Source organism: Xyrauchen texanus, chromosome 19 (genome assembly GCF_025860055.1).
Source record: "Xyrauchen texanus isolate HMW12.3.18 chromosome 19, RBS_HiC_50CHRs, whole genome shotgun sequence".
In the NCBI taxonomy this organism is placed as follows: Eukaryota; Metazoa; Chordata; class Actinopteri; order Cypriniformes; family Catostomidae; genus Xyrauchen; species Xyrauchen texanus.
In genome coordinates, this window is record NC_068294.1 from 26,773,692 (window position 1) to 26,791,110 (window position 17,419).

The 17,419-nt window shown below is 42.6% G+C and overlaps 1 protein-coding gene across 1 annotated transcript in view; it reads left to right on the top strand.

The window, feature by feature from the left end:
* The window catches only part of LOC127659570 (disks large homolog 3-like), a 179,292-nt gene that overhangs the window by 12,661 nt on the left and 149,212 nt on the right, over positions 1-17,419 (top strand). Inside the window, exon 3 of the mRNA XM_052149442.1 lies at positions 9,437-9,522. Coding sequence (XP_052005402.1) covers positions 9,437-9,522 — 86 coding nt within the window. The remainder of the gene's footprint in view (positions 1-9,436; positions 9,523-17,419) is intronic.

Below are 17,419 nucleotides of genomic sequence, written 5' to 3' on the forward strand. Positions count from 1 at the left end.
AAATACAGCAATGACTAAAGTTATGCTCTCTCTCCAAATTATGCAGGTATGAGTAACGAGATCTCATTCAGTTCCATTCTGTGTTATTTGAGCTATCATTGAGTGTGTGTCATGTACTTAGCACCATCTTCTGGTTGCCATATGTAATTACAGTAAATTATCCTCTCTGCCCATATTTGTACTTCCACGTCTGGTTGCTGCAATCTGAATCCTAATACAATTGGTTTAGCGTTCCATAACGCTGGACAACGTACTATGTAATTTCAGATAAAGTCACCTGATCCTTGAAGCTAACTTGTTTTAGCCAGATAGCACATTATTTGCAGTATGCACATTGTGCTTCTTGTGGATTATCTAATGATCTATGCATCCGATCACATTTTGTCGGGGCTCGTTTTAACACGAATATTTAATGTTTTGTTTATTTTTCAAGAACTTGTAAGTGAAAGCGTGGCATTTAAGAAGCACCTGTTTATATGTAACATGTACTGTGTTAATGACATATTAACATAATATATTATGGCTATTACATGCTATATTTTTGTCTGTGAGCAAAACAATAGGCCAGTTGTGTTCTACTCTTTGAGATCTCTTTCAACGATAAATGGCACATCGCTATTTGATCAGTTTTATTACAACAATAACAATATTACAATAATATGTGCAGTGCGAAATTATTTATAAATGTTCAAAGCAGAAAACTTCTGATTTATCCTCAAATTTCAAAGCACTCAGTTTTGGCCATAAGCTTTAAATTGAAACCTATTTTGTGTAGGTCAAGACTGTAGTTATTAATATTTTGATAAAAAAAAATTCACGCTGGCCCGCCGGAGCTTTACAGGTTATTAATATATCACCCTGTAGCTCAAGACTGGTTGCATACTGAAGCTAACAGGGCTGAGCCTGGTCAGTACCTGGATAGGAGACCTGCTGGGAAAAATAAGGTTGCTGCTGGAAGAGGTATTAGGGAGGCCAGCAGGGGGTGCTACTTTGTAGGTCCTAATGCCCCAGTATAGTGATGGGGGCACTATACAGTAAAAAGGCACAGTCCTTCAGATGAGACGTTAAACCAAGTTCCTGAGGATACTTCTCTGTGGTCATTAAAAATCTGAGGACACTTCTCGATAAGATTAGGGGTGTAACCGCGGTGTCTTGGCCAAATTCCAACCATTGGCCCTTATCAGTCATTGATTCCTAATAATCCCTATTAAATTAATTGGCTGTATGACTCCACTCTATCCTTTCCACTAATAGCTAGTGTGTGGTGAGTGTACTGGTGCACTATGTCTGCCGTGGCATCATCCAGGTGGATGCTGCACACTGGTGGTGGTTGAGGAGAGTACCCTGTTCACCGTGTAATACGCTTTGTGTGTAGTGTCAGAAAAGTGCTATATAAATGTAATTATTGTTCATTCATTCATTCATTCATTCATTCACTCTCATTATAGTCACATTTATTTGTTCCTCCTAGACAGTTTACAAATACTTTAACAAGGGTTCCTGCTCTCACTTCACAAGGAGTGCATTCTCACAAGCACATTCTAACATCACAGACTTATTTGAATGATAACTCATAAAAGTTTCAGTTTCTGTGTATGTGAGTAACTGGTTCATGTTTAAACATACCAGCTAAGTGTTAAAACACAGCATTTAACATTTAAAGTATGTGTCTACTTAATGCTAAAATTCAAAAGGGGTATTGAGTCCAGTGTAAAGAAAAGCAGATCTGCAAAAATGATACTGTGTAGAGGCCCATGAGGTTAGTCGAGCAGTTTGTGTTTTTTGTTCAGTGGCCAGGAATTTATGTGGGCTTTGGGGACATTCTGCTGGAAAGTTTTTTTTTTTAAGGATTTTTTGTAATTATTATTTACTTTACCATGATTTGTCTGACAAAAATGCTCCTGTATATATCAAAATGACATTAACATGTTTCAATATTTTGAAAGGTTTATGCACAGCAGTGAAAAGGAATTTTTTTATGAAAAAAGTGTGTTAGAAATGTATCCTTTAGATACAGACAAGTGATTTATCTCTGACCTTAAGAATTTAATGGAATGATCATAGATGTTGCTTGCTTACTGCTCGTTTTAGGGAAAAGGTGCCTTCATACATTTTCAAAGACATTCAAGACAGCTTTACTAAGCAAGGAGGTGTTTCTGACACACTTATACATTTCTTTTCATCATACAGCTGAATGTTTTATAATTATGCACCATTAGCAGAATGCTCTGTGTTGTAGTTTACTTTCCCTGTCACTGTCTTTGTTGCTTTCTCCCCCTACTCTCTCTCATCTGGCTTTGGCCAGCCAGGCAATGAAACCATTTCCCACACACTGTTCTCCTTCCACTCAAACAAGCTCACACAGACACGGCCATGATGAGCCACATAGCCCCGTTCTTCTACTGTCTTTCTCGCTACACCCCAGTGGGAATCCATTACTGCCCCTAACAGCCATCAACCAACCAACCCCCCACCCCACACACACGTACACTGTCTACATGCACCACAAGTCCAAGTTCAGTCTCTGTACCTCTACAAAAAAAAGACTTTCATTTCACTCTAGCTCTTTCTTCTTTCGTCTTTAAAAGGACTCGCTTCTTTTTCTTCCAGTGTAAAGGGGACCGAGAGTGTGTTATACTTCAAAGGCTCAGCGAGGTAACAAGCATCTAATTATGTTATTAATGCAGGCTGTGAGCCAGTGTGGGAGTGTGGGTGACATCAGCAGTATTGTCTCCCTCTATTCTCATCAGCTGGCCGCCCCTCTGTTGCTGACCACAGGCCACAGGCAGTTAGTGACCTGAGAAGTAATGAGGTAAGATGTATAGAGGGTAGAAAGGGTGGAGTGAAGAAACAAATTAGTCTTGTTTGAAGGGGGAAAGATAGACGAGCAGAGGAGGGTTTGGAGATGGTTTGGGTTATGGGGTGTACAAAAGAGGTAGAGAATAGCATCCACTGTATAACAGGTTATTTAAAATAACCTGAGAGAACAACATGGTCTCGAAAGAGTGCTTAGAGAGCTTTTGGCACCTTTCACATTTAAACATTGCTATTTACATTCATGCACTTTCAGATGCTTTTGCAACAAGAATGCACATACAGTGGGTTCCAAAATCTCAGATCAAAAGCTTCTATTTTAGATTTTTCTAATATAATATTTTTTTACAATTTTTATTAGAAATGATATTATCAGCCCAATAATTTAAGTGAAAAGTTGAATTGAAAATATAATATGAGTTTCAGAATTTGTAAGAATTCAGTAAGCCTCCCTTTTGCTTAAATGACAACTCAAGCTCCTTAAATTTGTGAAAAACCTGAAGATCCATACCAATTTAATCCCACCAGTTACAATTTAGTTTGAATTTTGAAGGGTCTAAAACGAGTCATTGATGTATTTTACAAATTGTTGTCAATTTTAAATGACAGTGCAGACTGTCTTGATTTCATGTGACAATTTTTACAATAGTGCAAAAAGTCACATGACTAGAGGCATTTATTTCCACTTCTCCTCTAAAGATTATGTCTGTGTCAAAACTCCAAAAATGGAAGCAAATAAAACCTGTCATGATACAGTAACTACTATATTTTGTAGGGGTCTGTTATCGGTTTATTTAAAAGATTGCTCAGCCTCACATTAATCATGCTCACAGGACAAGTAAACATGTAACCGGTCACAGTTATGACCAGTGGGAAAATACAGAGAACCAATTTTGACTAGGCAACTGATTAACTCCCATTATAAAATTGCAGATTTCAGTATTATTAGAATAAATAAAACAAACAAAAACTACAAATAAATATGTAGTTATTCTTGGTTTGTCATTCCGTATTCCCCCACAATTGCTTGATAGAAAAAAAATCAATATGTTACTTTATTGTTTGCAAATTTCTATTGGAAACAATAAAGTGTATCACACTTACGCTGTATTTCCCCACAATTGTTACCAAGAATAAATCACATAACTTTCATTTTTTTATTGTATTTTTAAATTTTTTTTTTAGAAAAGGCATACAGTTTCTTTCATTGGGCTATCCAATGATTAAAATATATATGCCCACTCAGCTGGGAAAAATTTGGGATTAAACTGGTTAAGTGATTTGACATGTCTCAAATTTGTTATTACTGAAGTGATCTAGTTCAGAATCGTAAATATTTCTTCTCCATTTTACACCAAACACCTTGTCAAAACCCAAAGACTTTGTGAATTGTAGGTTTACATGAACATGAAATTAAAATATGTTCCATGGGATCTCAGACATTTAGACCCCAGAGTATTGTGCACAGGGAAGATATTAAAGAACTTTCCAGCAGCTGTGAGAGCTCCACAGATTTGTATTTTACTATGAACAATGGACATGTCCTTAGGTGTACACTCTATACTGCAATAACCTCTGTGATACCCCCATTCTAACTTGTTGTTTGACTCTGATTGACTATTGAGTTCTGCAATAGTGTGTACTGATGATACACAATTTTATCATGCCGTTCCTATTTTTATTGCTCCCAAATGTTCCAATTTGTACAAGTGTAAACTGCTTACAGCATTTTTGCGTGATCCTCATCACCAAAGTCACTGTTACCCCTGCTGATGTCTGCAGGCACTGTTCTATCATCAGTGAGTCATGGTAAAGCCTCTCTTAGTAACTGTGATTGCGTTGGCTCTCTAAACCCACTATGGACAGGAATTTTAGATGAGGCCGTTGGATGATATTTATAGAGACCCACAATAGTGGGTACCGATGCTCAAGTTGAGCCAAAAGTTCTTGACCTTGCTCACTTGACTTGTAAAGATTGTGCACCTGTGCATTTTGGCATGGCTTGAAGACTTATTAATATATTGTTGTGTTGTGGACCACTGAAGACCCCAATGGATTGATTAGGGTAGTTTTTTGCTCTGTGTTGACATATTTGCCATTGAAACAGGATGTTGTGGATGGGAAACATCAAAGGCCTCATCCTGTTTAAAAAAAAATTATTGACTTTAGTTTCACAACAACCACAAACCATGATTTGCTGCTAGAATGAGAGACATACTCATTCTTGTGTAGTGGACTTGCTACTGCTCTCAAAAAACTCAAGCCAGGGACAACTGATCAGGATCAGTTCATATCTTTAATTCTGCAAAAACATGGGACACTTCATCAACAGGAATGATTGGTGCATGTCCATTTCTCGCCATGCACTATGCACAATATCAATGGGGGAAAGAAAAACATGCATCTTGCCTCATCTGTTATGTTTACCTTGTCTTGTTTCACTGTTGCCCTTTTGTTTGCCATTTTTGTCACTTTTGCACTCCTTAGTTTTCACTTTTGTCCCTTGTGTAACTCCATAGTCTCTTTGTTAGCTTTCGTGTTCACGTTCATTGTTTGCACCTGCCCTCGTTTATTTGCCATTTTGCTTCTGTTTATCACCTTGTTATCTTGTGTGAGTTCTGTTTGTTCATTGGCCCCTTTTCCTATGTTCATGTATTTATACCCTGGTTTTTGGTTCAGTCCTTTTCTATTGTTGAATGTTTGTTGTTAGCCTGGTTTGTGTTCCCTGCCCGAGTTCTCTGTCTTGTTCCTTCGTGTTTAGTTTTCAGTTTTCAGTTCTATTTTTCCCCATTGAGGGTTGTTCCTTTGTGTTTTTCTTGCTTGTTTATTTAATAAAGTGAAACTGCATTTAGATCCGCATCTCATCGTCTGCCTTGCTGCTCAAGCGTTACAGAACGAACGACCCACATATGGATCTAGCGGCTTACTGTAAGGAGCCTGTGCCCACGCCTTCCACGGTCAGCGAGCCTGTGCCTACGCCTGTCACGGTGAGCGAGCCAGCGCCCACGCCTGTCACGGTGAGCGAGCCCGAGCCTACGCATGTCACTGTGAGCGAGCCAGCGCCTGCGGCCTCTACCGTCCCAGAGCCAGCGCCTGCGGCCTCTACCGTCCCAGAGCCAGTGCCTGTAGCCTCTACCGTCCCAGAGCCAGCGCCTGTAGCCTCGACCGACCCAGAGCCTTCCTGGGCTTCGCCGCGGCCCCGCCGTCCGCGGCTCATCCTTCTACGGCGTCAGCCTCTCGAGGCCTCCGAGCCTTCTAGGACTCCTCTTCCAGAGTTTCCCGGGGCTCCTCCACTTGAGCCTCCCGAGCCTCCCAGAGCTCCGACTCTCGAGCTTCCCAGAGCTCCACCTCCCGAGCCTCCTACGGCTCTGTCCCCAGAGACTCCAGAGCCTTCTTGGGCTCTGCCGCGGCCCCGCCGTCCGCAGCTCCTCCTCCTACGCCGTCTGCTTCTCCAGTTCCCCGAGCTTTCCAGAGCTCCTCCTCCTGAGCTTTCCAGAGCTCCTCCTCCCGAGCTTTCCAGAGCTCCGCCTTCCGAGCTTCCTAGAGCTCCGCCTTCTGAGCCTCCCGAGCTTTCCAGAGCTCCGCCTCCCGAGCTTTCCAGAGCTCCGCCTCCCGAGCTTTCCAGAGCTCCGCCTCCCGAGCTTCCTAGAGCTCCACCCTCCGAGCCTCCCGAGCTTTCCAGAGCTCCGCCTCCCGAGCTTTCCAGAGCTCTGCCTTCCGAGCTTCCTGAGCTTTCCAGAGCTCCGCCTCCCGAGCTTTCTAGAGCTCCGTCTTCTGAGCTTTCCAGAGCTCTGCCTCCCGAGCTTCCTGAGCTTTCCAGAGCTCCGCCTCCCGAGCTTTCCAGAGCTCCGCCTCCCGAGCTTTCCAATGCTCCGCCTCCCGAGCTTCACAGAGCTCCGCCTCCCAAGCTTTCCAGAGCTCCGCCCTCCGAGCTTTCCAGAGCTCTGCCTTCCGAGCTTCCTGAGCTTTCCAGAGCTCTGCCTCCTGAGCTTCCCAGATCTCCGCCTCCCGAGCTTCCCAGGGCTCCGCCTCCCGAGCTTCCCAGAGCTCCGCCTCCCGAGCTTCCCAGAGCTCCGCCTGCCGAGCTTCCCACAGCTCCGCCCTCCGAGATTTCCAGAGCTCCGCCTTCCGAGCTTCCCGGGCTCGCTAGGGCTCCGCCCCTCAAGTCACTCGAGCCTTCCAGGGCTCCGCCTCTCAAGCCTCTCAGGCCTTTCAGGGCTCCGCCTCTCAAGCCTTTTGAGTCTTCCAGGGCTCCGCCTCTCGAGCTTCCCGAGCCTCCCAGGGCTCTGCCTCTCAAGCTTCTCGAGCCTTTCAGAACTCCGCCTCTCGAGCCTTCCAGGGCTCCGCCTCTCAAGTCTCTCGAGCCTCCCAGAACTCCGCCCCTTAAGCCTCTCGAGCCTTCCTGAGCTCCGCCCCCTCAAGCCTCTCGAGCCTTCCTGGGCTCCGCCCCTCAAGCCTCTCGAGCCTTCCTGGGCTCCGCCTCCCAAGCCTCTCGAGCCTTCCATGTCTCCACCTCCCGAGCCTCCTACGGCTCTGCTTCCAGAGACTCCAGAGCTTTCTAAGGCTCCGCCTCTCGAGCCTCCTACGGCTCCGCCTCCCGAGCCTCCTACGGCTCTGCTCCCAGAGACTCCAGAGCTTTCTAGGGCTCCGCCCCTTGAGCCTCCTACGGCTCCGCCTCCCGAGCCTCCTACGGCTCTGCTCCCAGAGACTCCAGAGCTTTCTAGGGCTCCGCCCCTCGAGCCTCCTATGGCTCCTCCTCCTATGGCTCCGCCTCCTGAGCCTCCTACGGCTCCGCCTTCTGAGCCTCCTACGGCTCCGCCTCCCGAGACTCCTATGGCTCTACCCCCAGAGACTACAGAGCGTGCCAGGCCTTCGCCTCTGAAACCTCCCAGGCCTCCTGACCCGGCCCCTGTCCTGTGGCCTTCTCCCAGGGCCCCTGACCTAGTCCCTGTCCTGTGGCCTCCTCCCAGGCCTCCTGACCCGGTTCCTGTCCTGTCCTGTGGCCTCCTCCCAGGCCTCCTGACCCAGTCCCTGTCCTGTGGCCTCCTCCCAGGCCTCCTGACCCAGTCCCCGTCCTGTGGCCTCCTCCCAGGCCTCCTGACCCAGTCCCCGTCCTGTGGCCTCCTCCCAGGCCTCCTGACCCAGTCCCTGTCCTGTGGCCTCCTCCCAGGCCTCCTGTCCCAGTCCCTGCCCTGTGGCCTCCTCCCAGGCCTCCTGACCCTGTTCCCCTCCTGTGGCCTCCCCCCAGACCTCCTGACCCAGTCCTGTGGCCTCTTCCCAGACCACCTGAACCTGTCCTTGCCCTTTGTGCCCCCTTGAACTTCCTGCCTTCCTGTTCTTGTACCCCCCTGGTCTGCCTGTCTGCCCCTTGTGCCCTCATTTTGTTTTTTGTGGGTTTTCTGTCCTTCGTTTTTTGCTCCTTAGGATCGTCTGGAATCCGATCCTTTGAGGGGGGGGCTCTGTTATGTTTACCTTGTCTTGTTTCACTTTTGCCCTCGTTTATTTGCCATTTTGCTTCTGTTTATCACCTTGTTATCTTGTTTGAGTTCTGTTTGTTCATTGGCCCCTTTTCCTATGTTCATGTATTTATACCCTGGTTTTTGGTTCAGTCCTTGTCTATTGTTGAATGTTTGTTGTTAGCCTGGTTTGTGTTACATTTATGTATTTACATTTATGTATTTGTCAGACGCTTTGGATAAAAGCGACTTACAGTGCACTTATTACAGGGACAATCCCCCCAGAGCAACCTGGAGTTAAGGGCCTTGCTCAAGGACCCAACAGTGGCATCTTGGTGGTGCTGGGGCTTGAACCCCCAACCTTCTGGTCAGTAACCCTGAGCCTCAACCACTGAGCCACCACTGCCACCACTAAGAGCCTCCTGTTCCCTGCCCGAGTTCTCTGTCTTGTTCCTTCGTGTTTAGTTTTCAGTTTTCAGTTCTATTTTTCCCCATTGAGGGTTGTTCCTTTGTGTTTTTCTTGCTTGTTTATTTAATAAAGTGAAACTGCATTTAGATCCGCATCTCCTCGTCTGCCTTGCTGCTCAAGCGTTACATCATCTGCATTTACCAGTGAACTGAGGCTGACATAACTCCCGCTCCAATAAGAATCTAAAGTGCACAGCTGATTAGTGCCCCACCTGAATTGAACACTGTTTTGTCTCCAACATAAATAAAAGGAATTGTCCAAATATTTATTTTGAGTGAAATAAATAAAAATAAATAAAGTGTTTTACCGAAGAGGTATTTTATCTTAACGAACACCAACAGGAAAGTATATTTAATATTTAACCCAGTTACATTCATACAGTATGTACTAAAGGAAACATTTCTTTGTAATAATTTAGGAGGAGGCTTCAGTTAGCATATAATGTACCTACAGTATACCTCAAAGCATAGAAAACACAAAATTATTGATTTCATGTGGTCCTGAGAATTGTAATGCTGGCATCATTAACACCTTAAACTCACTTTATTTTATTTAGGATCTTATCCAGTAACACAGTGGCAACAACATGCACAAGTTTGCTTTGAAATAAGTAATACCACTGATTATATATTGAATCTAAAAAAATAATTTATTTAAATGCATTACTGCAATAACATCGCTATTCCATTATTCTCAGATATTCAGGAATGCTACGAGATAACCCTGCAAATGAATGCAGCACAAAATGGAGTTAAAGAGAGCAGCCCTGAGGACACATGGGAGGTAAGAGCCCTAGAGAAAGGGCAGCTTTGTTTATTACTTAACCATAACATTGCTTTACAAAGAAACAAAAATAGAAAAGATAAGTGAAAAAGAGAGAAATAAGATTGAGTATGGAAGTTACAGACGTTATAGAGCATTAGTCATTTCTAGAAGCACTGCAGTGATAACACAACTCTTCATCAGTGGGCTGAGTGATGATGTCACCAAGACCTTTTCATTACAAGTGTTTGCAGTCACGTGACTATGCAAAGTATTTATAGGCGGAGTACAGAAAATAACCTCGACTTCAGTCTGGATTCTCTTAAAAGGGACTGTGGGAGTATCACTCTGTGGTCTCTTTGTGGGTAGATAGAAACATACAGTTGGGTTTGTCTAAAATAGTCCCTTTTTTGTTCAGTAATGCTGTGTTTATAAGGATTTATTTTTATATATTTCTTTGCTTTTCCTCAATTTGTTTAGATTATTTTATGTCTTACCGATTTCTCTGGCATATTAAATAAATTTTTTGGTGTAGTTGTGGCTCAGAGGTATGCGTGAAAATGTTTATAAATTTGCGTGTACTTTCTGTGATAAATGGGAAATAGGGAAAGAGATGAAGAGTGATAAAGTAAGTGGTAGCAATGAGGGAGGTCACAAGAGCATGATCTAAACGCAGCTTTGTTTAATAAGAATAAAACTAAACACAAAACAGGATGAACATGGAAACAGGGCAAGACAGGAAACCAGGAAGCAAAAACAAAAAAAAAACAAACAGGACCGGAGCATGAACTGGGGAGAAACATTAACAACTGACAAAAGAGACCAGAAAAACAGGGCATTATATACATGAGGGTTAATTAGGTAAATGACACACAGGTGAAAACAATGGGGAACAGCTGGAAGTGATCAGAGCAGGGGATTATGAGAAGTGTAGTCCGGGGGGAACAGATGACAGGGGTAAAACTCAGGGCAGATAACATTGAATCGTAACAGAACAGTCAGAAGGCCAGGAGACCCAGAAGACCAGAGCAGATCAGACAGATGGCCAAGAGACCCAGAAGACCAGAGCAGACTAGGCAGATGGTCAGGAGGCCTGGTTGGCAGCCACAGGTCTGAAACAGGGTCAGGAGACCTGGGAGATGACCACAGTCTAGTGACAGGAGCCGTGGAAAGCGGAGCCGTGGCAGGCTCTAGGGGCGGAGCCATAGAAGGCGGAGCCATGGCAGGCTCGAGGAGCAGAGCCATGGAAGACTTAAGGGGCGAAGCCGTAGAAGGCAGAGCCATGGCACGCTTGAGGCTAAGAGTCCAGGATGACTGAGAAATGACCTCAGTGGTCGTAGACACTGGCAGAGACTCGGAAACGACCTCTGTGGTCATGAACACTGGTAGAGACTTGGAAACAACCTCTGTGGTCGTGAACACCGGTAGAGACTTTGAAACGACCTCTGTGGTTGTGAACACCGGTAGAGACTTGGAAATGACCTTTGTGGTCGTGAAAACCGTTAGAGACTTGGTGACGTCCTCTGTGGACGGGAACATGGGCAGAGACTTGGAAACGATCTCCGTGGTCATGTACATGGGCAGAGAGTCGGAGACGTCCTCTGTGGTCATGGCCATAGACAGAGACTCTGAGACAACCTCTGTGTTCGTGAACATGGGCAGATACTTGGAAATGACCTCTGTGGTCATTAACACTGGTTGAGACTTGGAAACGACCTCTGTGGTCGTGGATAGGAGCAGAGACTTGGAAATTACCTCTGTGGTTTTTGCATGGGTAGTGACTTTCTCCTCCTCTGGGCGGCCGAAGTAGGCAGCACAGGCTCTGGGACGGATGAGGCTGGCAATGCAGGCTCTGGGATGGGCGAGGCTGGCAATGCAGGCTCTGGGACGGGCGAGGGTGGCAACGCTGGCTCTGGGACAGGCGAGGCTGGCAACGCTGGTTCTGGGATGGAAGAAGCTTCCAGCTCGTTGGCTCATTGACAGTGGCAGGTGTGGGCGTTGGCTCGTTGGTCGTGGCAGGCGTGGGCATTGGCTTGTTGGTCGTGGCAGGTGTGGGCATTGGCTCGCTAGCCGTGGCAGGTGTGGACATTGGCTCGTTGGTCGTGGCAGGCGTGGACATTGGCTCGCTAGCCGTGGCAGGCCGTGGCAGGCAGGAGTGATGACAAGCTGTGAGGAAGGGTCTTCGTGACCCTACGCACTGACATCAGGGGTGGAGAGTTCAACTTGGAAACAAGGGCCGAGAAAGGTTTCGAGCAGGCAGTCACAGAAGGCAAGGCTATGACATGGCGTGGAACAACTCAGACTTGTCTGGGACATGGTGTAAAACAGACACAGACTTGTCTGTGACATGGCATGGAACAGGCTCAGATATGGCTGTGATATGGCATAGAACAGACTCAGGTATGAAGCTGAAGTAAATGTCACTAATGTCCACTCAACATATTCCTCCCACGTGTAATCTCTGATCACTGGTAACTCCCTCCACTGGTAAGCAGTGAGACCGATAGAATACATGGACTTCAGGGTTGCATCAGAAAAGTGGCAAGGACACAAAACAGACGGGAATATTCCAGGAAGAGTAAGTTCACTCTGGTCAGCCGAATGAAGGGCGCTGCTAGATCCATTTCGGTTGGGTCGGTTGTTCTGTAGCAATGAGGGAGGTCACAAGAGCAGGATCTAAATGCAGCTTTGTTTAATAAGAATAAAACTAAATACAAAACAGGATGAACATGGAAACAGGGCAAGAGAGGTAACCAGGAAGCAAAAACAAACAGGACTGAAACCGGAGCATGAACTTGGGAGAAACATTAACAAGCTGACAAAAATGTACAGAAAAACAGGGCATTATGTAAATGACACAATGGTGAAACCAATGGGGAACAGCTGGAAATGATCAGAGTTGGGGATTAAGGTGAAGTGTAATCTGGGTGGAATAGATGACAGGGGTAAAACACCGGGCAGACAACAGTGAATCGTTACAGTAAGAGAGAAGGTCAAAGAGTCACATAAACCCTGCTGGTGACCAGCATGTGTTGTGCTGGATGCTTGTATGTTCCACTGTGTATGCCACTGTGTTCGTTTGTCCTTGGACATGCAGCTTCACCAATTTCCTTGATCAAAATCACAAACCAGCATTACCAACATAAGTGGCCCTATTGCCTAGTGTCATTCCTTTCTAACGAGCCCGACCCCGAGCGTGTGGGTCCCGGGGTTCGGGAGCTAGGACCGTTAGAGTGCAAAATGGGCTAGAGAGTTGTGGCCGGTGTTGTCGGACAGGTCTCGGCTAGATGCATCGTGCCCCAAATTTGGTGTCCCTGGGCCTCTCAGTTCCCGATATACTGCCAGATCTGAAATTCTCGATGGTCCAAACAGGTCTTTTCAGCAGGGAAGAAAGCAATTTCTGTATCTTCTTTTAAGTGTAGAATTTTTGTTTGTGATTTAGATCGAGGAAATTAGACTGGGGTATCAGGGTGAAATACTTGCTTATCTTGCTAATACAGTCAGAATATAGTTTTATATTCCACAGTAACTGAAAACCACTTATAACAATTCAGGTAATGGCAGAGTTTTTAGGACATTTATTCTAAGTCTTAACTCTGTAATATATGGCCAGTCAATTCTAATGTGTGCCATAAAGTCAGAGCCAGTAATCACAAGATTGTATTTGAGTTATAACAAATGATGATGTTGTAAGCTCATTACATATAATTCACATAAACATGTACTGTATGTGGATGGGTATATTGGTTAATGCAGTGTTTCCCAACCACTGTGCTGAAAAAACCCCGGAAAATGATCAAATTCCACAAAATTAATAAATGCATAAAAAAACTCCTCACCTTTCGGAGAATTCGCCGTTTTGAAACCCTAATCATTCAAGTTTGTGATTGTGAAGAGCAATGATTAATGTGCAAAAGTGACTGATATTTATAGGTGTTAAGGTTCTTTCACATGACTTACATCAGCACTGCAGAATACATTGAAGTCTATGAAGTGACTTTAAACCAATGTGTTTTTATACATGTTTTTGTTTCAACAACACTGTCTTTGAGAGTACTAAGCAACAAGAAATATTTTAAATCTGTCCAAATTTGTGAAGAGACATTGAATGTCTCATAATTTCTCTTAATTAAATATTACCTTATTGTTTACAAATATCAGAGACCCCAGTTATTTAATTAATTTAAAACAAACACACAAAGAAAATGCTTAGACCTAAACATAAACAAGTACATTTATTACTTTCTGTAATCAAAGCAACTGCAAGCTTATTTCTGTCCCTGCCAAATACATGTTTTCAATGTTTATTGTGCACACCTCCAGCTTTTTTACTTGGCAAACTCGTAAAATCGCCCCTCTGTGACGCATTCTGCAAATCTTGAAACTACCATGAGAAGTCGTCTGTCCGAGGCAAAGACGCAAAATCTAATGACAATTGCCTCAGCATCAGTCTTCCTTGATGTGTTTGATTAAGTACAGGCGAGCACCCAGTTTAAGTCAAGGCGGACCAGGAGGAAGGTTTGAGTTTTCTATTGAGTTCTGTTCTGTAAATTTTTTTACACGTTTTGTTCATATTTTAATCATATTTATTTTTTGTAATATTGCATTCTTAATTTTTCATGTTTTAGTGGCCTCCGCTGTCCCTGTGCGGGGAAAAAAAATATTCAACTGCTTTGTGTGCTGTCTCTGTTGTTCATCTGTTCTCTTCATAAATAAATAAATCCATAATCTGCTATATGTAAATTCATGATTAAAAATGAAAATGTGAACGAAAATAAAAGCTATCAAATGTCTTATCTTTAAAATATGAAAATTAAAATGACGAGTAATAATAGATTATGACAGAAGTTTTACGACCCTGTCTGTCAAAATGAGGGACGATGAGAAAGTCTAGCGCAAGCAATGTATGTGATTTTTTTTATTTATTTTCAATATTTTTGCATAGCCCAATTTCAAACACTACAAGTAAACACGCTACTAAGACAGACACAAAACATGGACAAGTTCTTGAAAAGGAAAAATATTGACGATGGTTAGCCAATGTGGGATAGTGGTGTGCTGTAGAATTTTTTAGTGGTATAAAGTGTGCAGTGGCAGAACAAAGGTTGGGAAACAATGGTTTAATGTATGCTTTACTAAGAAATACAAATTATATAAAAAATGATTGATGATTATTCAGGTTTGATGTCAGCATGACACATTAGGGTGTTTCTTCAACATTGGACACTTTTAGCACAATGGACTTTTACTAATTAAAGTCTTGTTAAAAAATGTTTTGCACTCTCACTAGTTTTAAGTGTTCTACTAACAATGTCCAACAGTGTATTTACATGCACCACAGGAGATTATTGTAATTTTTTTTTTCTTCAAGTCAGGAAAATTCATACCAGTGTTTCTACCACATCTCGACTTATGTATATGTGTTTGATTGAATTCCATGGTGGAAATGATGGCAATTATATTTATTTATTTTACTTTTTTTGGTGTGGTGGAAATTACGCTACAAAAGTCGTACTTTATAAAACATTTATTATTGAATATTATTATTATTATTGAATTGATAATTTTTACACAGTAAATATGGAAATGGTTTATATTTATATCACTCTTTGTTTAGATGATCATAGTTTATTTATTTTTTTGTTTAAACAACAATTTGTATTTTAATAATTGATTTTCATAGTTTAAAGGTTGTGTAAGCAAATTTTTTCACAGAAGGAATGCAAAAATGTATTATACTCCCTGAAAGATATGAATGAAATAAGTGTTGTGTGATATCTCACCGGTCTCTGTGACAGCTTTGGACACTGTAAACAGCGAACAAAAATGTGTGCGTGGGCCACGGTCAATGCCTGTCTGCCTGTCAATAATTTTGCGTGTTCTCATAATATTGGAGTTGCAGCGAATTAATGAGGCTTAATGCCATTTTTATGCCATGTTGAAATCAAATTTTGAAATCAAAATTTAGGCTGTACTTTTATACTTGGTGTAACAAAAACCTAAATTAATTGAGTTAACCTAACTTAAATTTGATCTGTTTAAATAACTCTATTAAACCTTGCAGCTAGTTGCTAGCTATTATTAATAGTGGCTGGTGAGTGTGTGTGTGTGTGTGTGTGTGTGTGTGTGTGTGTGTATATATATATATATATATATTTTACTGACAAGTATATTGACAAGTCTCGAATGATCCTGGAGGCTCCTTATATACTATGACACAATTGCCTCACCTGTTTAACATCTACTCTTTCACATCACCTTAAACTCATCAAAGTCTTATTAGTCTTAAATTACGCTTGTCTCAACCTTTTTGGTGCGTGTTGCAATCATCTGATTTGAAAATACTGTACACATAAAAATAAAAAACTATGAAATTCACAGGGTGAAACATAATATCATTTGTAGTTGTAATGTTTTAAATTTAGCAAAGTTTGAAAATAATTTACAAATCACAAATATTAGTTTTTATTAGCATTTTTCATACTGTCCCAACTTTTTTGGAATTGGGGTTGTACACTCACCGGCCACTTTATTAGGTACACCTATACATCTACTTATTATCTAATCAGCCAACCGTGTGGCAGAAGCAGTGTAATGTATAAAATCATGCAGATATGGGCCTGGAGCTTCAGTTAATGTTCACATCAACTATCAGAATGGGGAAAAAATGCAATCTCAGTGATTTAGACAGAGGCATGATTGTTGATGCCTGTTGGGCTGGTATGAGTATTTCTGCAACTGCTAATCTTCTGGGATTTTCATGCACAACAGTCTCTAGAGCAGAGGTTCCCAACATTTTTCAACAAAAAAAATCTTAATTGGGGCTTTGGGCCGAAAGTAGTTGTTGCATTATAACAAACTCAGGGCCTGAAATTAATTTCTGAAAATTGGGAGGAATTCCCCACTTACACTGATCATGTCGAGGCATTTTCTACCTTTACAAAGGTAATTTTTTCTAACCTTATGACATCATTTTATTTCAAATACTTTAAGCAATTAATAAAAATTGTAAAATGACATGTTTCAATAAGAGTTGCATGATCTCTACATTGCATAATGTGCATTGTTACTTGTAAAAAAAAAAATCTAAATATTTATTTAAAAATGCACCAACACAGAGATGGCAGAATTTCTCCAGATTTGTAATGAGGAGCTTATAAAAAAACTTCATGCCAATTGTATAAAACAATGCAAAAATAAACATGTAACAATGAACATCAGAGATACGATTCATACACCAAAAGTGGTTAATGTTCTATAAATGTATTATTGTATCATTAAAGTTACACTACATAACTTTGTGCTCTCTAGCATCATCAGTGGTTGAAACTTAAAATTGCAAGCAATTTGCGCAAGAACACTAAACAGGATTTGTAAACAGCAAACAGTAAAAAAAAACTAAACAGCACTGCTCTTCTGGCAGATTCATCTCATGATTTGAGCTTACCTGGACATCGCCTGTGTGTGATCTTGACTGGAGATATTCAGACCAGAGTCATCATATTTTCATGTACCCGTATGTCCGGGGCGGGGCATGCAAATTCTGTCTGCCAACTTGACATTGGCCTTTTCTCATGTTCAGAGGTACGTTAGCCATCCCAGGAAGACCCCTTGTGTCACTTCATTTGACACAACGTCGAGTGAGTGACAGAAGGGGAACTTCGCCAAACAGATAACATATAAACATCCAGCCAGATTGTTGCGATGCTGTCCAGAACAGTGTGTGTGTGTGTGTGTGTGTGTGTGTGTGTGACTGAACTGTAGTTTCTTTTTTTAATGCCTACTCGCAAACTAAAACATTGCATTACTGCCACCTACTATTTACATGGGAACAATACAGCCGGCTCTTCTTTCCTATGTTCATGGACATGACGTAATGATGCAAGGATGTATGTTATAAGTAGGGCTGGGTATCGAG